The sequence below is a fragment of the Heliconius melpomene genome, chromosome 4 (genome assembly GCF_056956725.1).
Source record: "Heliconius melpomene rosina isolate 202511_hmr_F chromosome 4, ASM5695672v1, whole genome shotgun sequence".
Classification (NCBI taxonomy): Eukaryota; Metazoa; Arthropoda; class Insecta; order Lepidoptera; family Nymphalidae; genus Heliconius; species Heliconius melpomene.
In genome coordinates this window covers 5,898,715-5,924,845 of record NC_140392.1, presented here as the reverse complement: position 1 = coordinate 5,924,845, position 26,131 = coordinate 5,898,715, and the positions used below count along the sequence as shown (strand labels likewise).

General features: G+C 34.0%; 3 protein-coding genes across 4 annotated transcripts in view; 1 reads left to right on the top strand and 2 right to left on the bottom strand.

Moving 5' to 3' along the window:
* The window catches only part of LOC146539545 (uncharacterized), a 73,715-nt gene extending 65,078 nt beyond the window's left edge, over positions 1–8,637 (bottom strand). The window contains exon 1 of the mRNA XM_085185207.1: positions 8,501–8,637. Coding sequence (XP_085041333.1) covers positions 8,501–8,516 — 16 coding nt within the window. The 5' untranslated portion in view covers positions 8,517–8,637. The remainder of the gene's footprint in view (positions 1–8,500) is intronic.
* Positions 8,638–8,656: 19 nt separating this feature from the next.
* On the bottom strand, positions 8,657–19,760 carry rump (heterogeneous nuclear ribonucleoprotein rumpelstiltskin). 2 transcript variants are annotated; one of them, XR_014877978.1, is made up of 14 exons: positions 19,591–19,760; positions 19,244–19,436; positions 19,001–19,163; positions 18,773–18,851; positions 18,324–18,441; positions 17,787–17,933; positions 17,153–17,494; positions 16,609–16,831; positions 15,611–15,720; positions 14,645–14,780; positions 13,071–13,139; positions 10,653–10,770; positions 10,277–10,364; positions 8,657–9,411 (listed from the first exon to the last, which is right to left on the bottom strand). XR_014877978.1 is itself a non-coding variant. In XM_085185205.1 (12 exons), the coding sequence occupies exons 2-11, from the start codon at positions 19,424–19,426 to the stop codon at positions 13,084–13,086; spliced, it is 1,557 nt and encodes a 518-aa protein (XP_085041331.1). In that variant the 5' UTR covers positions 19,427–19,436; positions 19,591–19,760; the 3' UTR covers positions 11,967–12,380; positions 13,071–13,083. The 2 variants fall into 2 exon arrangements, 1 of the variants encoding a protein (XP_085041331.1); XM_085185205.1 differs by lacking the exons at positions 8,657–9,411; positions 10,277–10,364; positions 10,653–10,770 and adding an exon at positions 11,967–12,380.
* Positions 19,761–20,406: 646 nt separating this feature from the next.
* Positions 20,407–25,963, top strand: IntS3 (integrator complex subunit 3). Its single transcript, XM_085208409.1, has 5 exons — positions 20,407–20,608; positions 20,762–23,365; positions 23,749–23,874; positions 24,639–24,776; positions 25,125–25,963. The coding sequence occupies exons 1-5, from the start codon at positions 20,534–20,536 to the stop codon at positions 25,188–25,190; spliced, it is 3,009 nt and encodes a 1,002-aa protein (XP_085064535.1). The 5' UTR covers positions 20,407–20,533; the 3' UTR covers positions 25,191–25,963.
* The last annotated feature ends 168 nt before the right edge of the window (positions 25,964–26,131 follow it).

Below are 26,131 nucleotides of genomic sequence, written 5' to 3'. Positions count from 1 at the left end.
ATACAATAAAATAAATAAGAAATTAAATATATACCGAATATATATACAGCAGGGCTACGCTGAGATGGCACTTAAAAGAAGCTCCCCAGGTAAAAAAATGCCTCCAGGCAAAACATGGTATATGCCACACTTCGACGTTCAAAATCCAGCTAAACCAGAGAAGCTTCGCATTGTACACGACTTTCTTTTAACTGGACCCGACCTTCTTCAGTCGCTTCCTGGAGTCATGATGAGCTGACATAGCCGAAATGTTACCAAGTCTAAGTAAGACCTCAAGATAGGGATGCCCTTCGCTACCTGTGGATAGGACACCGGCGACAGGTAACCCCTGAAGAGTATCGCATGAGGTTGATTATATTTGGAGCTACCAGTTCACCATGCACTGCAGTCTTTGCTAAAGACTAGAACACGAGAAGATACATTGACAAACATCCAGAAGCAGTAGAAACTATCACCCATAACCATTATATGGATGACTATCTAGATAGTTTTCGAAGTATAGAAGAAGCTTCGAGGAAGGTCCAAAATATCTACAGCGAAGCATGTTTTAAGCTCCGCAAATATTCCGAATATAGTAAAAGAACTTGAAACTCAATCAGATATGACAAAAGCTATTAGTCTGGGTACTAAAGAAGAACTTGGGTTTAATGTGGAGACCATCGACAGATGAATTGCGCTTCCATTTAAAATTAGCAAAATTACCGACCACTTTATTAAACAAATCGACTCGTAGAGAGAAGCTTTGAAAATAGTTATGTCGCTCTATGACCCACTCGATTTCGCTTCACCCGTTACTATTCGTGCTAAAGAAATTCTTCAAGAATCATGATGTAGAACTATAGATTGGGATCAACATCTAGGTGAAGATTTTTCCAAACAGTGGGCAGAATAGATGCTACACCTTCAGAAATTGAAAAATGTGAGCTTACCTCGGTGCTACTTTGGTTATAGTGATGCAACATCTGTACAACTACATATATTTAGCGACGCCAGTCAAACAGCCTACGCAGCAGCTTTTTATTGGAGGTTGGTTACTCCTGATGGTAAAGATCATGTCAACATGGTCATGGCTAAAGCAAAAGTAGCCCCGCCTAAGATTATATCAATTCCTCGCTTAGAATTACAAGCAGCTTTCAAGGGAGATCGCATAGCAGAAGCATGCATAAAAACTGGCTAGCGCCAAAGGTCATTAATTTAACGAGACGCTTTGTTATCTTTTCTATGATCTATCTAGGCATTCCATCTATATAGTCGTGCATTTGTTCCATTTTTTATCAAATAATAGAAGATTATTAATATCTAATTATAAAATAATTCAAGTAAGTTTTCAAATATAAATTTGATAATATATTACCAATATGACAAAAGATGTTTATGTTGCTATACAGCGGCTTAAAAAATAAAAGGGGTCAATGACAGCTAACCTTACACAATTCCAAGCGTATTTAGAAATAGCCAAGGGCTATAAACCTACTCTTAGTGACCTTCATTCCATTGAATAACAGCAAAGGCGATAAAATTATGGGCTTCCGCGGATGAGCTTCCGCGGTTCATCAGGCAGTCGACATCTGTCAACATCTTCAAGCACCGTCTTAAAGAATGTTACCTGTTATTGTAGTCATGTACATATTTTACTAATATTATGTATATATGTATATTACTTTATTTATATATGTATGTTTGTATGTATATAAGTATTTATTGAATATATATATATGTATGATATATAACAAAACTATCTTTGTGCACTGTTATTCGCCAGCTATGGTCTCCTATTATTAGTTTTTGTAAATAAAAGGTTGCCTGTAGGAGATCATTTAGTGGTAAGGTCGTCCTTGCGCTATGTTTATCTATTATAATTATCATGTCTTTGTGCAATAAAGTATTTTTGATTTGATTTGAAAGGCTGGAGCGAATTAAAAGGTGTTTAATGAATTCGACACGCCAGTCACCGCAGTTAGCGACGTCAGTCAAACAGCCTACGCAGCAGCTGCGTATTGGAGGGTGGTTACTCTTGATGGTAAAGTTCATGTCAACATGGTCATGGCTAAAACAAAAGTAGCCCCGATTAATGTTATATCAATTCCTCGCTTAGAATTACAAGCCGTCAAGGGAGTTCGCATAACAGAAACTGTCATAAAAGAGCATCACCAGAATGTAAAAACTTTTGGACATTAATTACAATTACGCAAGAAAATAGCGGACTTATATCTGTTCATAAGAGAGGAGTGAACATACGAAATATTTTTGTTCATCCAGAACTAAACACACAGGATTCGTCCTTGGGTAATGATTGCTCGCTGGCTAATAATCCGATGTGGTTCTCCGCGCGTCCTCTGTCATGCAGAGGCCACAGTGTGAGGAACCGAAGGGCGCGCGTGGTGTGTACTCACCCTACCGCCACGCAAGTACAGTGATGTGTCAGCGCCGATATTGGAACTCCACTCTTGGTTGCGGTCATGTCTCGTAATTAGGAGTGGAACCGCGGGCCTTGCCTTTACCGGCCGGGCTGCGAGGAAGAAAACCTCTATAAAAAATTACCCCAACCCAAGCGGCGAAGCAGCGCGAGGGTTCATGGGGAGATCAGTCGCTACTGCTGGTCCCGCCAGGGTACCAGCCGACACCCGTGGCGTAATAGGCTTATCCGAGTTAACTGGGTATGACGAAATATTTCGTCATACATAAGAACCCACTGCAATGGGCATGACGAAATTTTTCGGAATATAAAAACGGAATATAAAAACCGGAAGTTATCGTTGACTATAACAAAAACATGGGAGGAGTTGATCTTGCTGACGGGCAAATGAAAACTTATGAAATCGCTAGAAGTCAAGTAAACAAATATTACTATAATTTTTTTTTACATTCACTGGACATGGTATGTTTGAATGCATATCTTTTATACAAAAAAGATGGCGGTCATCTCGATAGGCTCCATTTTCTCATAGAAATTGTCGAAAAATACGAAAATGTGTCGCAATCGCCATCAACTAGTAAGGGACGCCCTTCTGTGACACCAAAACCATCTAGACTCATTGAAAGACGTTTTGCGGATTATATACCATCCGAAAATTCAAGAGTAAACGTAACCAGGAGATGCAAAGTGTGTTATTCCAAAGGTAAGGAGGACATTAGGAGAGAATCGAGATTCTGGTACCGTGACTGCTGTGTTGTGTATGCCACACTGTTTCAAGCAATATCATACTGCTAATTAATTATTATAATTTGATCAATGAATTCCTTGTACATAATACATTTGAATTATAAAATATTTTATCAAAATAAATAAAAACCATAAGTTAAAAACGATATTCCTTTATTTGAGGTGTGATATTACTTATCGCTGCGAAGAAAAAGTCCCCATCCTGAAACGAGTTGAGCAATAGCTAATTCCCCGGTTAACATGTTAAACACCAAAAGCCCCTTTATTCACCTAAAACGATAGTATGGGCTGCCATATCAGCAAAAGGTATGTCTTTATGCGTAAGAAATACGGACCGATTATGATCGGTCCGTATTTCTTTGAAAATCGTCAAGGAAATAATGTAACTGTAACTCAGTGGAATACGTGATGTTGCGAGAGTTTTTGACACCACATGAATTTGAAAGATATAACAGCAAAACTTGGATGCAACAAGACGGAGCAAATGCCATACGTCAAATGTGACTTAACCGGTGGTCAAAGAAATATTTCCTAACAAATTGATTTCTCGCAGAGGTTCCATAGCCTTAAAGAAGCCCAGACCTTACACCTTGTGATTTTTTCTTGTGGGGATATCTGAAGAGTCGAGTGTACCTAAATAAACCAACGACCATATCTCCAATTAATAGAAAACATCCGCGAGAAGACAGCCGCGATTCCTCACAGCATGTATCATCGAGTTTTCCACAGTTACTTAGTCGATTACAGGAGTGCCAGCGACTAGACGGGACACATCTCGACGACGTCATTTTTAAGAAATAAATTACAATAAATGTTTATTACGTTAAATAAATCATTACATTTAGTTACAACTAAGTTTAGTATTTTTTTTGTAATATCTTCATTACATTTTGAACTTTGAAGAGATTTCGGACTTGAAGGCTTTAAAATTTTTCGCGTCATCATACCTTTATCTCTAATATGACTAACATAACCGTCGCTGAGACGAATTGATAATACTGCTCGACTGGGGTAAAAGAACGCTATTCACGCGGGCTTGTGAGCTGCTCAATAATCTGGGCGAGACAACAGAAGAAGGGCCACGAATAATAAGCGAAGGTGGTTGAGTATAACACAGAAATGGCAGACCGACTTGGGTTGTATAATGGCCTCCAAACAACATGAGGTCATAGTGTACGAGGACAGAGGCGAAGACTTTAGTTACCTTGAGCCTGCATACTCCAGCACCCAAGCAGACCATCCACAGACACCGCTCGTAATCATCGAAAGTGGCTCTGAACGCCTTCAACGATCGACCGCAGAAGACAAAGCCAAAAGTCCAGAAAAAAACCCTCAGTTGCAAGGGCCATGTGTAGTGGCTTTAGCGCTATTTTAGGGAACGTATTAGGAAACATCATGCCTTATTCCAGAACTAGACTGACCACAGTCCAGTATTAGTCAAGCTAGGACCCGATTGTCCTCCATCTCTTCGAAAAACCACCATCACCGACTGGTCCAAGTTCGCGGAACGACGAGAATTGGGATAATAAGCTATTAACTATTACGCCATCGCAAGTAGCGTTCTGGCAATTAACTGAGTCATTCAAAAACGACACCGTACTCGAATTATCACCGTTACTCCGCCCAGACCACTTAGAAAAGGCCGAATGCCTAGCGGATAACCTAGAAAGCCAATGCTCCCTCTCGGAACAACCGTGTGATCCAATTTACGTCGCCGCGGTGGACACACAGGTTGCATCATAGGCACCGTTACCACCAGTGGGCGAACGGTCAATAAGGAATATCACCTTGAGGGTACGCGCCGTTTGCGTGAAGCAATTCGTCAGAAACGCACAGAATTGGGGAAAAAACAATAATGTATTTTGCACCATGATAACGCACCAGCTCGATTCGATGCTTATGCGTAAGTTATTGGCCAAAAACAAAACCGTTATCATGCCTCAACCACCGTATTCACCGGACTAGGTCCCCGCTGACTTTTTCCTGTTTTTCTAAACTGAATACACCGATGAAAGGAAAAGGTTTTTGCTACGATTGAGGAAATAAAAGAAAAATTAAAACAGGAGCTGTTGGCGATACCAAAAAGCACGTTTCAAAAGTGTTTCGAGGATTGGATAAAACGCTGGCATAAGCGTATTATATCTGAGGGGAATTACTTTGAAAGGTAACAAGATAGTTATTGATGAATAATAAATACTTTTTGAAAAAAAATAAAATGATGTTATTTTTTGAACAATTTGCAGTTGCTCCGTTATATTATGAAATAACGTTATAAATTATTGGGTCTAATTTGTAATAATTCGCTATATTGCTAAAAATCGTGATATTTTTACTATAGGGATGAACCCTATAGTAAAAATATCTACAGTGAATTGTTTGTGGTATAAATTTTCTTATATGTTTTATTTCTGAAACCACGAAATCCCCATAATTATGTCAGTTTATAAAAGCGGAAATGATCTGTCTTAGGCAACGAAAAAAATAATTTCTTACAAAGAAAAAATCTTTAGATTTCACTACTTCAGAAAAAAATATAACTATGGTTACTCAGCAACAAGATCAGGGTTCGATAGCTGTAATTAAAAAAGAGTCACAGCTTTGTGCTGCTATTGTAGGAAGTAATGAAGTAATACAGGATGGACCAATAGAGTTAACTTATAAAATGGCCGTTACTTGGACGCGGGTGATTTCAGCGGGTCGGGAAGGGTACCAAACACATGTACAGTCAATAGGGATTTAGTGCCATGGCGTCTTTCAGTGGAATGCAACGTGCTCTGTGCGTGCGCGAGTATTATCGCAACCACGATTCTGCGGCCGAAGCAAGGCGAATGTTTTGTATTCATTACCAAATACGTAATGCAAAACATGCTCCAAGTATTCAAACTATACAGAAATGGGTACAAAAGTTTGAGGCGATGGGATCAACATTGAGTAAACCACGTTCCGGTCGACCCCGGACATCCAGGGAACCCGTGAACGTAGAGCGAGTACGATTATACGTCTATTCGGGAGCTAGGCTATCGACGCGTAAGAGAGCTAGTGTTTTGAATTTGCCTAGAACATCTCTAAATCGCATTTTCACAAGGACCTGCATCTACACCCTTACAAAATCCAAATTGTACATGCTTTGAAACCCAGTGACTATGCTCAGAGGCTTAAATACGCGGACGAAATGCTGGAAAAGTTTTCGAGCTTCAATAACATTTTATTCTCAGATGAAGCACATTTTCACCTAAATGGCTACGTCAATCGACAAAATTGTAGTTATTGGAGTGACACCAACCCAAAATTAAAACACGAAAAACCATTACACTCGCCCAAAGTCACCGTGTGAGCAGCATTATCAGGTAGAGGAATTATTGGTCCTTATTTTTACGAAGATGAGAGAAGCCGCCCTCTCACAGTTAACACAGAGCGATACGTTGGAATGATACAGAGCTTTTTTGAACCAGTGTTATAGGACTTCTCTGGCTTCAATCAAAGAAGCTGGTTTCAACAAGGCGGCGCAACATGCCACACCTCAAATGATTCTTTAGCGGCAATACGTAAAATTTTCGGCAATAAAGTAATATCCAAGAGTAAGATCCAATATTTGCAATGAGATGCAGAGCACTTGTCTGGCGGTAATTGAAAATTTCCAGTCCCGGTTACAAGAGTGTAAGAATAATAATGGTTCATATTTACAAGATGTCATATTAAAAAAATTAAACCCTAAGATGTGTTCTTTCTTACAGAATAAATTTTTGTTTACAAAAAGTTAGTTTTATTTTTATAGCTATTTCAAAGGTTAACTCTCTATTGGTCCATCCTGTATCAAAGTTTCCAAGCCGCAAGTCGTGTTCGAGGTTTGATAGATAATAACCATCATTGGGATAACGCTCTGAGAGAAGCATGTGTCAGCAATAGTCCACGTTCTTTGCATTACTTAGTTTTTCGCGCTCTTTCGGATGCGGCACATTTGTGGCAAAAATATCAAATTTTAGACTTAGAAGTATCAGACTTTTTATATCACGCACAGGAGGCTAATAATAATAGTGATATTGACGTAGCACTGCATGAACTTTCGGCTTTACAGGAGGTAGTAATACGTATTGGTGGAAATATTTTATCGAGATATGGCGTACCAGAGCCAAACATAAATACTACCTATCATAATATAAATATTCCGCAGATTAACCAATAATAATTCTTCAGAATTGAGCCAATTTAGTTAGTATAATTTCCGTGTCTTACAGCAGAACTAAAAAGAAATTATGAACGCGTATACAAAGAGCCAATAATGAATTTGGAGAAATTTATTTGTTTTAGAAAAACATTTCTTCAAACGGGGAACGCGTATTTATTCCACGTATTCCATTGGTTCCCAACAATTTTGCTTTCCAGTTTAAGCGTGTGTCCTATGTCTGCTCTGCTATGACAATAAATAAAGCGCAAGGACAGACACTTTGTACCGCCGATGTAGATCTTAGTACACCTTACTTCTCCCACGGATATCCCCACGTTGCTCTTTCCCGTGTGAGTAATGCAGATAATCTTTTTGTCTATGTCCCTGAGAATGGTACTGTAAATGTTGTTTACACAGAAGTTCTGTAGAATGAAAATTACAGCCCAGGAGGAAGAATATACATTATATATATGTATCTGTCTGTCTGTTTTCTCGTCTACAATTATCAAATCATGAAATTCGTTAGGATGGCAAATGGCAAGTCTGAATCGTGCTTGATCGTTTTTTATTTATATTATATAATTATATTTATTGTATAAGGTGAGGTTTCGTGGAACAGGGGACCAGGAGAGTGCAAATGTAGAGGTTCGGTATTCGATTCGCACTCAACGAAATGAAATATTTAATATTGTTGAGATCCGCTATTCAATATGCAATGTCTTCAGAATTCGGTAAAAAGCGGGGAACGAAAATATTTTAATGACAACGGACTGTACCCTAGGTTACCAGATTCCCTCTATCTACCCGGCGTGCAGCTAATAAAAAAAACTGTAGTGACAAAACATAATCAAAAATTCGGAACCGATGTTATATCAATAAATCAAGCTGTGATTTTTATCTCCCAAACAATGAATTATCTTTACGAAAGTAAAAAAAATGTAACCACAAAATATTACCATAATTTTCTTATTATAATCTCTTATAATAAGAAAATTTTGACTGCAATTTAGTTTATTTAATAAAAAAATCGCGTTTTTGAAGCGGGCGAAACCGCGAGCGAGTCGCTAGTATGTAAATAACTCACAATTTATTTGACATATTTTTAATATTTACTGTGACAGTCAAATGGGAATCAAAATTTCGCCTTATAAATACACATTTTGTATACTTACTAGATTTATTTCCCATATTTTTGCTCCATGTCAGTTTTATTTCTGAAATACATTCTAAAATAAAATACGTACACTAAAGTTGCCTGTAAAAAACTAAATGTGAAAGGTTAATATATTAAAATATCAAATGCACATTTACTAGATTTATTTCCTATATTTTTATTTATATTTACTAGATTTATTTCCTATATTTTTATTCAATGTCAGTTTTGTTTTTAAAATAATTAACGTTGCCTAACAGGTTTAATGGCCAATAATATAACAAATGAATCGATGTTATGTAAGACGTATCTAATTATTAAAATTATCTTTTCTAAATGTATGTATTTTATTTCTTGTGGTATCTTTCATTATACAGAATGGAAGCGTCAGCGTTCCTTTTACGGGAACAGCATATAGAGTAAAATATTTAAAACCCATACCTAAAAAAATTAATCAAGATACCTCAACAGTTTAGACGTAAGATTTTTTCCATATCCATCCATCCGATCCGATCCGACCGATCCATACCTGTATTTCGTGTGAAGCAGTTACGCATAGATACCAATAACGTCACACATACTACTACAAAAAATACTTACGACTCGATTTCGGAATGAGACATGTGCGGCGGTTTCCCTTTAATAGGTTTATGTCTGCGTGCGCCGTTCTTGACAAATGGCGTTTTATTTTACGATAATTTTATTATTTATTTTGTTTGAAAAACTCGCATTTTCATTTTTGAGATTTTTTTTTTTTTCAAATTGTATTAGGCTCTTATAGAGTAGTTAAAACTGTGATTTCATTCAAAGTGGTTCTGACACTGTGTATATGATAATCAAATCAAATGTTCAAAAAATAAAGATAACCAATATTAGACTTGAAGTGAAAATTGTTCGATTTTCATGTAAAAAATAACGCAGTAGTTCCACCTGCAATGGGAAACAATTCCATACATAATATGTACACTATATCAATATGTAAAATAAAATTCTCTCCCTCATAGCAGGGAAGGCAGAGGGACCCTAATGGGGTTGAGTGGCGAAATACCGCGCTTTGCCTCGACATCAAAACGAATTAAAATATTTAACATTTCATGTTCTCGAGCGGGAATCGAACCCACAATATATCGTCTCTAGTCATACGATTGGTGGTTGCCTGTAAATTTATATGGATAAATTAAACATAATTTAATAGTCAACTAAATACTATATGATCATTAATTTACATATTACAAACACTAAATGTGGTCAATACACGAAGTGATATGGCGTAAAATTACACGTATCATTTACACACTTAGGAAGGCTAAGTGCTGTCTATTTCTATTTGTAAACACGTTGAAAGCATCTAAGTAGTAATAATTTCTCTCATAATATAATTTACCACTCCATATAATGTTGTAATCTTATTTCAATATTTGATATAGGTCTTAATATGAACTTTGCTTTGTATATAACATCGATATTTTAGAGCTTTATATGTTTTCTCTTATAAAAATCAGCTTCACGCTTCACGCTTCAGTGGGTTACACCCACTTACAGCAGAGTAGACCGAGAGAAAAGGGTCTAGAGTTAAGACACCGTTCCCCACCTTCTGCCGATTTTTTTAAGGCAATGTGGAACTTAACGCGGGCCTTGGTGCCAGAGCGAAAAAAATAAAATATTAATAAATAGTAATTCATTCTTCCGATTGGGGATCGAACCCACAACCGTCGCGTTACAGTCATACTCTTGAACTCCTGCGCTACTACGGCCTGTTTTATTCTTAAACATCTAAGAACATATGGCATATTACCTCATTTTCTTCTCTATGGCCAAATAAAGACGAAACTATTTTGAGTGAAAGACTTCATCCATTAAAATAATGTGACACGACAGACCACCTAGAAAGTTATTTTATTTTAAATTGATAATTTGAAAATAAAATATTGCAAAACACACCACTTATCCTAAAGAAGCGACAGTTAAATTTAAGCAAAATATTTAATTGTAACAAAAATATAAATAGATAGAAGCGGCTAAAGTTTTAAATAGAATAATAATAATAACAAATATAATGTTTAACTGTAACGAATCTAAAGTCCTAATATTATTTATTTTTGAAAATAAGAATCTTATTTACAACATTAACATAATATTATTTTTGAATAATGAAAAATTTATGAACTTACCATATACTACTCCGGGGACATGGAAGATCTTATAAGCATGTTCTTTCATAAATCCTTTTTTTTTGTCCATCACTAATGTCCTTAAAACCTTTATAATTTGCTTTCGCTTACCTGAAACCTGTCACATGTTCAAATAAAATAGTATTTCTTCATCAAATTTATAAATGTATCGATTTCAAACTAAAGTTTATAATATGAACGACACCAAAAGTTAGTAGTCTTGTTAAAAAAAAACTTATTTCATATGTTTAAGAAATCATCATCCAAGATTGGCGAGAGGAATACAATATTGTCGCGGACCAACTAACTAATCCGATATATCATACTAAAGTACGCCAACGGTAAATCCATCAATTTGCTGCATTTTCAATACAAAAAGTCTGCCCAAATTTTATCCAAGAAAATAAACAATAAAATAGAGATCCATGCATACCCAACCAAACAAAAACTCCAAATTCGATGACTTACACACTTACCATTAAAACCGACAGTTGCTAAGGAGGGGCGAAAACGAAGCGCATTCAGGATATTCTTTCTTCAAATGTTGAGATGGACAACGTCGCATGTTTGGTCCATTACCAAAAACTAAATATTTTCTAAATTCAGTTCCTCCAAATCGAGTCTTTACATCCATAAAAACATATATCAATAAAAATGTATTAAACGAGGCGTCCTCTTGCATTCAAATACGTTTAGCATATTAGACATTTTAAAGATACTAAAAGCTACTCTGAATTTTTGTTAGTAGCAAAACGTCACAATTCAATCACATTGCCGTAAGTCATAATATATAATGCCTAAATTAATGTGCGCCCATTTTGTTAACCCTCAAAAGCGTATCTAACGATTCAATGATAGAACAAGCCAATTTTTAATTGTACAATTTATTCTCCCAATACGTTTCCATTATACATATAAATCATTTAACCCAATGTGACATTTCGATATCAAAGAATAATTGTTAGAGGATAATAATAATAAAGTAATGAAGTAAATAAAGTACCAATACCAACGCTGTGAGTCTTCCTGGTGGCAAAGCCGAAAATCTTACGTCATAAAATCAGTTAAAGGACAAACAAGAAAATTGAGTTTCGGTTTTGAACATCATATACCAGGTCCAATTCAAGAATATAATTTGAAAGCTTCAGATTTATGACGTAAAAATATATTTCTCTGGCAATAAACACGTCCAAAAAAATGACAAAAACAAATTCCGTTTTCGGCGTGCGTTTCCTTGTGATATTCTGAAAACTACTGTAATGTCTATTCATCATACATGATCGACTATAAAACAGGACGAATAATGCAACAATGTAATTGTATTCATTTATTGAAGTTCATAGAATATTTTTCACAAAAAAATGACAATTTAAAAGCGTCTACTACAAAGTCTACAATCGAAGTAACAGAGAAAGATATGATCAAAATTAATTACTTTTTGATAGATCCCAATAAAATAACCTAATAGACAAAACTCCCTTAAAATTATCAGTTTTACGAACATAATCTTCATATAAACGTTTCGGAAAAGATCTCCAATTCGACGCAACAAAGATGTTATTTCATTACGCTTAAATACATCTCGTTAATGAGGGGACACTTAAACTAATCTAATCTAAATATAAGTTCGGTCAAAGACTTAAAAGAGTGGCCAAAACACGTAGCGACGTATGTAAGACGATGATGAAACCAGTTTGTGACCAACAGACCGACTTCAATATCATATTCCTGAAAACACAAAAACATTATATTTTACCCAACGCTCTTGGGAAATTCCAGATTTATTATATCCTACTTGGACACAAAATTCGAAGCACTTAAGTAAATGCTTTTTACAGAAGAGATTATTTCAAGACATCTACGTCTATAACAAACATCAGAAGATATCTTATCCGCTATGAGAGTAAAAAAGAGAGACGCTAAAAGAGAGTCCCGAATAATACCTAGAAAATCATTCCACAAAAATAATTACTTATCACGAAGTGATGAGTGTGAAATACGAAATATGGACATAAGATATCTGCATTTCGTACCGTTCAAATTGGATGCTAGCATTTCCTAACCATCTTGTAACAGAACTACATATGTTGAGGACACTGCGCGCTTTCGTGTCTTTGTATCGTAGCGCAGTGTCCTAAACAGGCTACGATAATATAAAAACACTATTCATTATTCTAATAAAAATAAATATAATATTTCTAAAAAGAAACTAAACAGAATTTACGAAAAATATTATGATAGATATATACAAAAGAGGGCCATGTTAAACTATATCCGAATAAAACGTTTCATCGGCCAACTCCATACCAAATCCGCAAATCATAAAAACAACAAAAATACATTTTTATACATACAATTGTTAATAATATAAAAACGAAATTAAATCCGAACACATTAAAATTCTAGTGTAATAGTTACCTAGTGTCTATTCTCAGAAGAAGCGGACGTCAATGGTCCTGCCGTCAATTCGTGTCCTGTCAAACATTTCTGAAGAAAGTGTTAAGGAAAATATATGTTTCACATATTATCACATTAGGCCAGTGGAGGCGCAGGGGCACAAAGTGTCCTGCAAAATCGACTAGTTGTGGGTTCGATCCCCACTCGATGAAAGGAAATATTTATTTAAATTTATATTTTCATTTCTTCGCTCTGATGCCGAGGCTAAATCGCAGCGTTGAGTTTCGCCACTCAACACGCAATGCCTCCAATTCGGTGTAAAGTAGGGAACGGAGTGTCTTAATAAGAGGCCCTATACGGACTAACATGTATCTACTTTATCTATGCCGCCCGCGTCCCGCCCGTGTCCACCAAACATTCTTGACCGACAACTGTACGTTTGTTTCAACATAATTGAAATTTTGCATTTCTTGTGGTTTTGATATATTTTTTGATGTCTATTATTTTCAGTGTTATTAAAAAAGATTAAGTGTCAGTAAAAAAACTCATATTTTCTAGCGATTGCAATGGTAATGACGAGTGAATAACACCACTTTGATAAATTTTGTTACCCTAAAAATTTAGATGTTGTACTTTTCAAACTCGTTTGGGTCAATTGCAGACAAATGGCTTGGGGTAAATACGGACGTCCGTAATTACCCCATTATTTATCAAAATCTATAGCAATATTTCTTTATTCCAGATGCCTCAAAAATATATTGAGAAAAAAGAACCAGCTTACACTATTGAAAGTTTACAAAGCGCTGTGGAAGAAATTAAAGATAAAAAGACCCCTTATCGACAGGCGGCAGAGAAGAATGGCATTACCAGAGCGACCCTTTATGATGAAGTGAATGCTACTAATAATATAGCAAATGATTTCAATAAAGATACCAAAATGGCGGGTATAGATTGGTATTATAATTTTATGGCTAGACATTCCAATATCAAGAAGAGACAGCATTATAAAGCATTTGAAAAACCATCTGCAGATGATCCTATTTTACTAATACGTGACAACCATGAAAGCCATGTTTTAACTTTTTTCCTCACACATCCCATAGAATGCAGCTTTTTGATTTAACTTTCCAATGCCCACTGAAAACATCATGTAACAGACTTTTTCAAACAACATAAGACAAATTTCAATCTATCATTAAAATGGTTTTTTAAGTTTTAGATTTTTTTTAACAATGGCTTCACAGTTAATGTTAGTGCATTTCACTAAATTATACCATCGACATTTAATTTAAAAACCATATGTACTTTTTATCCAGCATAACTGTGTAATATACAAACATACTTATACATTTTGTTTATGATTTAATCCCAGTATTTTTTCGCCACTACTTCATACTTTTGATTATTAATTTATAACGCTTTAAGCAGAACAATTAATCTAGTTTGTAGAGTTCCTACTGTACACACAATTTTATGTGGTACATACAAGTCGTAATAGAACAGAATCATACTCATGTACATACACAATTATAATCTTATCATAATTTTTGTTTAAAATACTTATCTTCAACAACTTATTTCTTTTTAAAGGATACTGACTGCTCGCTCCGCGTCCCATTCCTTGTGGAACCTAACAATGGCAGTATCTGGGGCAGTCATTTCAGCAAACTTCACATCACCACACTCACTAAACTTTTCACGTATCAATTGCCACGTTACTGTTGCGGGAAGCTGAAAATAAATATTATTGAAAATGTGCTACATCCTATTCTATATTTTTTTTGTTTTACTATGCTATATATAGCAGAGACGATAGAGACTACCAATTATTAAGACGCTTTATTACCCACACCGCACAATATTCGAAACGCGTTTTATGTCGGAACTAAACAACGCGCTTAGCTCACTCTTTGCACGAGGAAATGAAAATAATTCCTTCCACCGAATAGGAATCGAACCTAAAACCGTCGTTACTGGTTTACAAAAAACATAAGATTGTTAAAACACTGTGTCAGACCTTTTCATATTATATTGCTCAAACATTTTAATGTTTTTGTGCTAATTTTGTCTATACCAGTACTTACATTCGAATCTAGACTCCTTATCAGGCCTTATCGAAGTTCATGATTGGTGTGTTCATAGTTTGTATGAATTGAGTGAAGAATATTGTGATATTGTGTTGGTATTTTTTTGCTAGTTGTTACGAAATATTTGTTAAAAACGTTACAAATGCCTTTTGTATCAGAAATTATTTTTGATTCTACTATTATTTTCGAGGGAGCACCACTTTTACTTGTCTTATTACTACATAATTTATTGACTAAACTCCAGGTTTTTTTGGGATTCTTCGTGTTGTTTGTAAATAGTTTGTAATAGTATATATTCTTCGTATTTTGTATGAACTTAGATGTATCAGCTTTCTTTGAATAGAATTTATCTTCATTGTTAGGATTATTTATATAATAGTTACTGATTATATTTTAAATAAATATAGTGACAAAAAGTAGAATAGAAATGTCACACTTCACACAGTATCTATGACTCTGAACCTTCATACTTACATTAGTTATGATGACCATATCAGATTGCTTCTCGCGGCCACCCTGCTGCGCGGACTCCCGACCGTAGCCCTGCCCGGGGACCGCCACGCCACCCATTTGACGATTGGAACCTGCGTAGTTTGTCACTTTACACAACTACTTAGTTATTTGTAGTACGTACTCGTGGCCGCCCTGAAGTTAGCTGTAAGCTTTGTAAATTTTATCTGAAGATTTTTCTTCCTATTCATTATTTTCTTCACAAGTGATCAATGCACAAAAGTTAAGAAATTCTAACTTCAGGGCCACGTCACGTCTTCTACTGGCATGTATGTAGCATAGCTCTTTTTGTAAGAAAATATCACATTGCTTATCTTTACATAACAACTCTATATAATAGAAATTATTGGTCATTACTTTAACAATACCTTGAAATTTACATATATTAAGATTTATTAAGTCTGCAAGATCTTGACTAGATACAATTCAGTATTATATTAAAAACACTACAATTGAGGCCGTCGTGATGCAGGGGCATAAAGGTGTGACTGTAATGCGACGGTTATGGGTTTAATCCCCACTCGAGGGAATAAATTATTGTTAATTAATATTTTCTTTTCTTCAAAAATTCAGCAGAAAATGGAGTGTTTTAATACTAGGTTCCCTCTACCTACCCTGCTATAAAGCATGAAGTAATTTTTTTTTATTTAATACTACAACTGATATTCCTAAAAAAAACATTATAATATATGTTTTTATTTACTGTATAAAATAATATAAAATAAATGAAAGCATATAAATTCTTAATTGTAATAAATAACAACTAATTTAGGATTAACCAACCAGAGCAACCAAGCAGAGGTAAAAGTGTGTGATTGTGATGGGTTATAACTTCAAATCACCATTGAGAAATTGAAATATTTGATATTTTCATTTCTTCACTCTGATGGAGTGTCTTAACACTACGTCCCCTCTGCCAACCCTGCTACATACAAAAAAAATAAGAATATAAAATTAAATACCTGAATGCGGTCCACTGCTCATTGTAGAATTTGGTCCCATCACATTATTACCAAGGCCCGGATTGCCTAAGACATTTGATCCTAAGTCCGTACTTAGACCAAGGTTGTTAGAATTTACATTAGCCACCTGAGCTTGTGTCAAAACTGTTGCTAAATCATTTGCCGTTAAACCTTGTTGTAACAGTTGGTTTTGCAGTGCTCCTAGTCCTGTTAGTCCTAAAGCCTGAAATAATATTTTAAATATAAAATACATTTCGCTGCTAGTTAGTAAGTAAGTAAGTAGGCAGGGGGAACACAGTGTTAAGACAGTTCAAGCCAAATTTATATATAAGTAAGAATTAATCCTGCAACCAGCCTATTTAAAAACTTTTCGAACAAATCACAATAAGATTCTTAATTTCAATTAATATTAATGTAAAGTTAAAAATACAAATTTCAAAAAATACTAATAAATTTGAATGTTACAAAATATCATTTTAATTAACATAATAGAGATATAGCCTAAAACAAAAATACACATTACAAATACAAAACAATATTATACCTGTAAGCCTAAGCTTCCACTCAACGCTGCATTTGTTCCTAATGTATTAGCCGATAGACTAGTACCAAGACCATTTAACCCAACACCGCCAGTGGGCACTGCACCCAACACTCCAGCTCCAAGTGTATTACCATTGTTCGCTATATTTAAATTATTTGGTGCAGAATTTTGTGGTAAATTTCTAGCTACATCTCTTAAGGGTACGCCGTTTGGCCCTAAGCCAATGCCAATACTTTTGAGACCTTCAGGTAACCTTACTTCAGATTTGTCTGATACACCTCTGTCCATGCGGACCGTCATTCTTCTGTCATACAGCATTTGTTTATCAAACATTGATATTGCCTGGAATATAAAAATATATAGGTTAATATTATTTAAAAACAAAAAAAAAATGTTTTTTTAAAAACATTATTTTTATTAACTTTATAAAAATATATTATTTTGACACTGTCCTACTGCACCATGACTCTTATTTATATAAAAATATGATAAAATTGCAATGCATGCAAAAATTTAATTATAATCAATATCAATAAATTCAATCAATCATAATCAATATCAATAAATTATAATCATGTGTAAAGAGTTTTAGCAATAAAATAATATTTTCATGAGGTATAAAACATATATTTACCTGCACAGCTTCAACAGGGTGATCATATTCAATTACTGCAAAGCCTCGACTATTTCCATCTTTGTCAACAGCTAAATCAATATTACGAACTTTACCCGCCATTTTAAACACCTCCTTTATTTTGGGATGGTCTGCTTTGTAGTCAAGCTAAAATGTGTCAAGAGAGAAAAATATAATTACAATTATATAAAATTAAAGAAGAAAAGTCACAAAATATTATAGTATGAAAAGAAATGGGTGAATTGAGATTTATGCGGGAATAACAACATTTACCTAAAGATAGATGTAACATATAATCCAATACAATATTCCTATTATATTAAATACAACAATTTTTCCAAGTAAAACAAATAAAATGTCTCAAGCTCAGGGTTTAAATTAAAATTAATTAAGATCATATTAAATAATTGTATAATTTAAGTTGGCAAGGTGGGTTAGTTATATTATAAATTCTTATAATATGAGACATTTTATTGTAAATTCTTATAATATAACTAGCAGCCCGCCTTTAAAAAGATAATTTAAAAAATATCTTACATTAGCTACAAATACTTTCTTCACTAAAGGTGGCTGCACATTTATAGACTCCAAAAATTGTAAGCTCAGTCCATAAGTATTAAAATTCTCTGGTTCTCTTGGTTTATTCACTCCCCATCTTAACATATTAAAAAAAACCATGTCAATAAGGACTAAGTACACATCAAAAGGTGCTAATAAGTTTATACAACAATAATATATATTAATTTGTTTCTCATTTAATGTTCTACAATTTCATATTTGTATCAAAGCCTGTGAAATGATACTATTTATACAAATTTACTATTGACACACAATATGTTTCATTTCAGTTAAAAAATGTATTGCCAAAAATTATAAGAGTAGGGATCGAATCCACAATCATTGCATTAACAATTCAGTAATATCTTTTGATATCCTGCATCCTGTTCTATCTAATAAAATCAAACATTCAAACACTAAGTACATACCCATCTTTATCCTCTCTCATATTTCTGCCATTTCCACCACCTCCTGACCTTGAAGTATTAAGTCTGTTTCTTTCATTACCTTTATGTATAAAAATTATAAATTTCATCATTTTACATTGTTTTGCTCATTTATTAATACAACACAATGCTGCTTGAATTTTTTTGATAAGGAAAATATTATATAAATCATACAATAAAATCATACAAATAAAATTAAATATTTTTTACCTGTTTCCTCTTTTAACACAAGTTTCCTCCCATTTAGTTCATATCTGTGCATAACAAAAAGAGCTTTTTTCATGGCCTCCGAATTTGTAAATTCCACCACACCACAACCTCTTGGTTTACCATTTTCATCATTATATAGTTCTACAAAAGCAACATCCCCAACCTAAAATTTATTCAAATTTACTTTTACTGTACACCAATCACTTTAAAAAAATAATAAAAAGTTGTAGATCCTTATATTACCTTTTCTTTAAATAAATCTTTTAATTCAGTCCAACGGAATTCATAAGGTATATTTGAAACAAATAAACGTTTGCCGTCGGACCTTTCTCGATCATTAGATCTGTCTCGTGTGGCATCAGAAAATCTTGAAGGTCTATCTCCTCTTCTGGAACGGTCTCTTTCTTTCTCTCTCTGGTTATCCATTTTAGTTAACCTGTTAATAAGCGCAAAATTTAAACATCGATGAAATTAAATAAAAACAAAGTCTTCGTTTTGATGTAATCTCTAATTATACCCGCGTTGCCGGCAAGTTATGACACCGATTTGTGAAATTGTATTTGATAACGACAAATAAAATAAGATATTACCGTATACGCAAAATTCACTAAAGAAGCTATAAATATTTATCAAATATTGTTAATAATAGAACTGCAATTTGCGCCAAAACAGTTACAAATTACAATTTCTGAAACAAAATGGCGCTTAGCATAGTATACACAGAACACATTTACTTGATCCAACAACCAACAACAAAATCAACTTTTGTTTTTACTTTATCGTCATATCCACAGAATACATTTACTCATATCCATCCACCTCGATCTATAATCTGTATTTTAAAATTTAAACTTTAAAGTAATATAGTTATATATTAAAATACAGAATAATTGGATATTATTGCTATGGATATTACTACGTATTATATGAGATAATAATTAATAATTATTTGAAAATAGTAATACGTATCAATGTTTCATTTGAATAAGTGTAACGGTCATAACTGCATCAAAATTATCACTAATATAATTTGAAGTTACTGTTTGTTCTTGTTATTCGTTTGCGAAAATTAAATCTTCACAGAAATTGAATACCAAGAAAATAACAGTAGCCTACTTCTTTATTTATTCGCACAGTAATATTCTATTGTGAAAATAATTATATTTATGATAAAAATTATTATTATGAATATTAAGCTCTGAAACTCCAATGAAAATTTGCATTTCTTTTAAGTATTAATAAATTACTATTATATTTTTTGCTATTTGGTGGAGCAATGAAAACAACTTTTCCCAAAATATCGATAAAATTATAACCATTTTAATCATTTAATAAGACATCCCTATTGCAGTTTGCTAGAAAACATGGCGGAACAGTCATTGCACGCACGCACACATATACGATGTGCCTATATCCTTATACATTATTTTATCTGTGATTGTATTGCTTATGTATATTTTTCGCCTACGATAGCCATGCAGGCGAACTCTGCTATATTTTTGTTTAATAAAACTGTTTAAAAAAATACCTGATATGGAACAAACAAAAGTTAATTCACCGCGGCTTTTTGTGTGTACCGCTATAGAAAACAAAGATGAAATTGAAGAGGTAGTGTATTCATTTTCCCAGTTTCCAACAAAGAATCATATTGTCGGCCATGTAAATTCATATTTTATTAAAAAGACGATGGCGGCGCTGGTGTCTGTGGCGCGAAAATTCAATTCACAGTTTTAAATTAATATACTTTGTTTTGGTTTACAGAGATACGAAAGAGCATACAACTTTTTTCAATCTCTCGTAGCGGACTGCAGTGAAAAAGAAGCCCACGATGCGCTTAACAATGCTGTATGCAAAAATCATGAAGATGTGTCGCTTGGAATGCTCATGTCTATCCTCACTGAACCTCACAATGCCACGAAATGTTACAGAGACCTTACTTTAGTGACAAGAGATGGTTTAACATGTGTACTTAACAATTTGTCTAATTTGATTTTAGAAAGGTATTTAAAATTTCATGATACTACAAGAAATCAGCTGTTATGGCTAGTTAAAGAAATGATAAGAAATGCAGTGACTGGTGTCGATAGTGTATGTTGGAATTTAATGCGCTATGCGTCAGGAGGAGATATCACTCCAAAAAATATTTTCTTAGTAGAATCTCTTTTAGATATTTATATTGACAATAGAATGTGGCTTGACAAGTTTCCTGTGCTTGTGTGTATGGTAGTTTATACATACTTAAGGTTAATTGAAGATCACAACATACCACAACTTATGACCCTTAGACAGAAAGAAGTTAATTTTGTTATTGCTCTTATAAGAGAACATTTTAATGAAGTTTTAACCCTTGGGAGGGATTTAGTGAGGCTTCTACAAAATGTTGCCCGCATTCCTGAATTCAATCAATTATGGCAAGATATATTAATAAATCCCAAGACACTTTCTCCTACATTTATAAATGTTATGCAACTACTTCAGACTAGAACTTCAAGACGATATTTACAGTCAAGATTGACACCTGACATGGAGAGAAAATTAGTATTTCTTACTTCGCAAGTTAGGTTTGGTCATCATAAAAAATATCAAGAGTGGTTCCAGAGGCAATACCTAGCTACACCTGAATCTCAATCTCTCAGAAGTGATATGATTCGCTTTATAGTAGGTGTTATACATCCAACAAATGAATTGCTATGTTCTGATATAATTCCAAGATGGGCAGTGATTGGATGGCTTTTGACAACTTGCACATCCAATGTAGCTGCTTCAAATGCTAAATTGGCATTATTTTATGATTGGTTGTTTTATGACCCTGAAAAGGACAATATTATGAATATTGAACCTGCTATCCTTGTGATGCATCATTCAATGAGATCACATCCGGCTGTCACAGCCACTTTATTGGATTTTCTTTGCAGAATCATTCCAAATTTCTATCCACAATTTGCAGATAAAGTGAAACAAGGTATCTTCAATTCCCTTCAACAAATCATAGAGAAAAGGGTGTTATCTAATTTACAACCATTATTTGATTCACCTAAACTAGATAGGGAACTAAGAACAACTGTGAGGGAGACTTTTAAAGAATTTTGTAGTAATGGTAATGGAGAAGGTGTATCTGGAATACGAGACGAAGGTAACGAGGATTTGCCAAGAGGTGGGCCTGATGAACCAGCATTTTCAGATGACGAAGACGATCCTTTACCAATTATTGCAGAGGATACTGACGATGATGATCTACCATTGTCAGAAGTACGCGCCCGTGAAAGACCTGAATTAGCGGCCGCCTTACCTGCAATATTACGACCATTTGCTGAGACATTACTTGATGATAGATCATCCTCAGCTGCCACTGCATTGTTGAACGCTTGTACTACTCCTATGCCGACACCGATAGCACTGGCTGACTTGTTTGCTGCTACGTTACAAGAAGCACCCCCCTTACGAATTACTCCCAGCCCAACCCCGGCTGAATTGGAAGCCACTCTAAATTCTCCAATATTTTCAATGTTTAATTATCTTGTCAGCGGTGGAGACGTCACGGAGGCGAAACGTAAATTAGTTTTAGACACATTTAAAGAAATTTATTCTCAAAGTTCTTTTAATAGTGTAGGTTACTGTTTATTATTCTATTTAAAAGTGAACTTCGAAAGAGAGCGACGCGGAGAAAGAGATCCCGTGAAAAAAAGGAATGTGAAATTTAAAGCTGAAATATACAAAGAGTATTGTAGTCACTTAGAGTTAAAGTTAGCTGAGAGCTTAGCAGATGATTTTGAGAAATGCCAAGAATCAGATGCTAATGTACTGGTGTGGCTAGTTCCAGATGTTTATAGAGAGTTTAAAGATCAAGTCCAAAACCATATAAGATTATTACATATTATTGTGTCTACGTTAGATGCGGGACAGTTGCAAAAACTTGTTTGTCTAACATTACAAGGTAATTTAATGATGTTTAAATCTGATGATATAACGACAATGCTCTCAACTAGTCTTAGTTGGGAGACCTTCGAGCAGTATTGTCTATGGCAACTTTTGACTGCACATGAAATATCAGTTGAGGATGTACTGCCAATAATTCCTAAGTTATCATATAAAGATCACGCTGAAGCTCTAACTTCAGTACTTTTAATGTTAAAACAAGAGCGCCCTACTGCCGATGTTTTGAGACAAATGTTTTGCAGAACAGTTGATGCTGAAGATACTTTTGTTGTTTCTACTGTTATGTATTGGTGTCAGGATTATGAAGACAAAGTTGCAGATTTATTAGCTGTTTTATTAAGCACAAGGTACCCAGGCACAAGCCCCAACAAGAGAAAACGTCCTGGAAAACATAACATTCCTTCGAATGCGCCACCATCGCCAGAACTAGTTAGTATTTTATTTCTTTAAATCAGTTATAGAAATATTTTTTTATTCCCTATGAGGACTAAGACACAATTCCCCACTTTTAGTTTTTTAGTAGAAAATTTTAAATAGTTAAATATGGTTCCTCCGAATGTGAATAGAACCAACAACCATCGTGTCTCCATTTAGAAGCTATCCCACTGCACTTCAATGACCTCAATTGTAAGTTATTACGGACTTTTTTTAAACCACTCTCAACTATTAAGATCCATCTGGAGATGCCATTTTCACTCAAATATTCTAATTTATTAATTAAAAAGGCATCACTCTTAAGATATCTGAGTTGAGAGTTGTTTATAAACACTAGCCCTAAATTAAATCACATTAATATTTAATTTTCCTTTAAGGTTTTAGGTCATTTAGAACAAATAAGAGTATGTTGTGTTGAACAAGATGATATGTCAATTTTTAATATGGAATGTATGCAGAAGGCCTTACAGCAGTCACAGTCAAATAGTAGTGATAGTTTAAAGGTTTGTATGCCAATGCCTTTGTTATTTACATCCAATCACAATCAACGAGAAGCTATAGGTTAAGCTATTTTACAAAGGGTGACATTTTATTACCTATCGGGACTTTAACCTGTACCTCTTGAAAAGCGTCCAAGATTTATCTTTTTATTCTCAGTATGGAATAATAATTTAAAAATGGCGCAGTGATACAGCGTCTGTCCGTAATTGCGACGGCGTATCTAGAATTAATTTCTGGGGTGCCCTGGACCTTAGCTTTGAATAGACATATTTGTGTAAATGTTAATTTATGTGTAAATGTTGTTAGTAAAATTTTTGGGGTGGTCACGGTCCACCCGGTTCCCCCCTTCCTATGCCCATGGTTGTGGATTCGATTTCCACACGAAGAGGATTAATTTTTTTTACCCGGCTCTGGTAACAAGATAAAATGCGGCGGGTCTCGAAAATTGGACACAAAGAACGGAAACGAAACGGAACATGTCTTAAATTTAGGTTCCCTCTCCCTACCTTGCGGGATATAGTGTAAAGCTACAAAAAAGATTTAGATACATGTAATATTTAGTATTACTTATGTATTTTCTACATTTTAAAAGTGTTACAACACACTTACGAAAGAAAAATGTTTATTTAGGAATATGTATAAAAAAAATCATACAAACTATACAAAAGTTCAAATCTCAAGTTCAGGTTTTTACATGTTTCCTAAATAATTATTAGTATTATGTAATTTAGCTATAATATTTACACAATTATTTTTCTTATTTCAGAGACAATATAGTGATCTTTTTTTATTAGCTTGGGAGGATGAACTGCCTATTACAAGGAGAGCGAGAAAATTAGTTACGAGTCCTAACCCTTTAATGAACATAAATCTTAACTTACATTCATCAAATGAAGATAGTGAAGTAATTTTTTTATTATATTCTTTATATTATTATTTGGTTTTAAATTTTCAAATATTGCTATAGATTTGACTAATTAATAGCATTGACAATACATTTCAATTAAAAAAAAAATTAAACTCTTTAACTGCATTAATTATGTGTATTTTGGTATTGTACATTTTCGGGAAACTAATGCTTAAAGTTTAAACACTTTGCAAGTAAAGTAGTCTGTGACCACAGATGACATCTATGCTACTATTGGCTAGATTCATATTTAAAAATCATTAATATCGCCTTATTTAATACTTATTTCTTATAAAAAAAAACATTTCACTTCAATATGAATAAACATTTTTATATTTTTTTTAGGAGGAAGAAATTGTTAAACCGAAACAGGCGAAACGTCGAAAGAAGGCTATATCAGATAGCGATTGACATATCTCATTGAAAAAAAAATATGGTAATTTTAAACACCAAAGTGCAACTGAACAATACAATAAATATAAATATATATAATAAAATACTGTGTTTTTACCACTGTTTTGGGGTGCTATTCTAAAGAATGGTACCTTACTTACATATTAATTTTTTTTTAACTTCACGCTGTTGTCGAAAATAGAAGGGAAGTCAGAGGGAACCTAGTCTTAAGACTCTCCATTCTCCACGTACAGCCTTATTTATTATCTTGTTACCAGAGCGAAGAAATGAAAATAATTCATTTCCTCGAGTGGAAATTGAATACACGACTTGCATTTACAGACTGTCGCAGCGCCACAACAACCTAAGATTAAAATTATTTTAACTAATGTTTATGTAAAACTACATAATATTACTATGTAATATTAATGTTAACTATGAAATTATAATTTTCCCGCATTGTTTTTTTTTGTAGATTTTCGCACCTAATGTCTAACGATAGTTGATGTCCATTTTGTAGAATATTTCAAATTGTATAAATTGCCTTATTATTTTATTATAAGAAGCACAACAAAATCAATGATTGGTGATGGACTTGTTTAAGTATTGTAAATTTTGTCATTAATGATTGTATAAATACCATATTATTATATGTTTTTATTTTCCACACTATGTTGAATTTATTTTTAATGTAAGGTAAGAGACCAAGAATTATATTCAAAAAATATATTGTATTGATGCAATTTTCGAAATACATTTTACACTAGGATCAATAAAGTATTTCCCCTAAATATTTTTGTATATTTATTGTTCTAACTTACAAGTTTCCCGAAAATAGCAGGGCTGATAGAAGGAATCTAGTGGTAAGACACTTCATTTCCCACTTTCCGCATAACTTCGAGACAATGCAATTGCAAAAATTGTAATTTTATAAAAAAAATTAAATGATTGATTCCCCG

Coding starts and splice junctions, on each gene's coding strand:
- rump (XM_085185205.1), bottom strand. CDS start 19,426: ATGGATAACCAGAGAGAGAAAGAAAGAGACCGTTCCAGAAGAGGAGAT. Junction 17,495..17,786: donor ACCCTGTTGAAGCTGTGCAG/GTAAATATATGT, acceptor TTTATATTCCAG/GCAATATCAATGTTTGATAA. Junction 15,721..16,608: donor GAGCAGTGGACCGCATTCAG/GTATTTAATTTT, acceptor CAAACTACGCAG/GTTCCAATCGTCAAATGGGT.
- IntS3 (XM_085208409.1), top strand. CDS start 20,534: ATGGAACAAACAAAAGTTAATTCACCGCGGCTTTTTGTGTGTACCGCT. Junction 20,609..20,761: donor ACAAAGATGAAATTGAAGAG/GTAGTGTATTCA, acceptor TTTGGTTTACAG/AGATACGAAAGAGCATACAA. Junction 24,777..25,124: donor CATCAAATGAAGATAGTGAA/GTAATTTTTTTA, acceptor TATTTTTTTTAG/GAGGAAGAAATTGTTAAACC.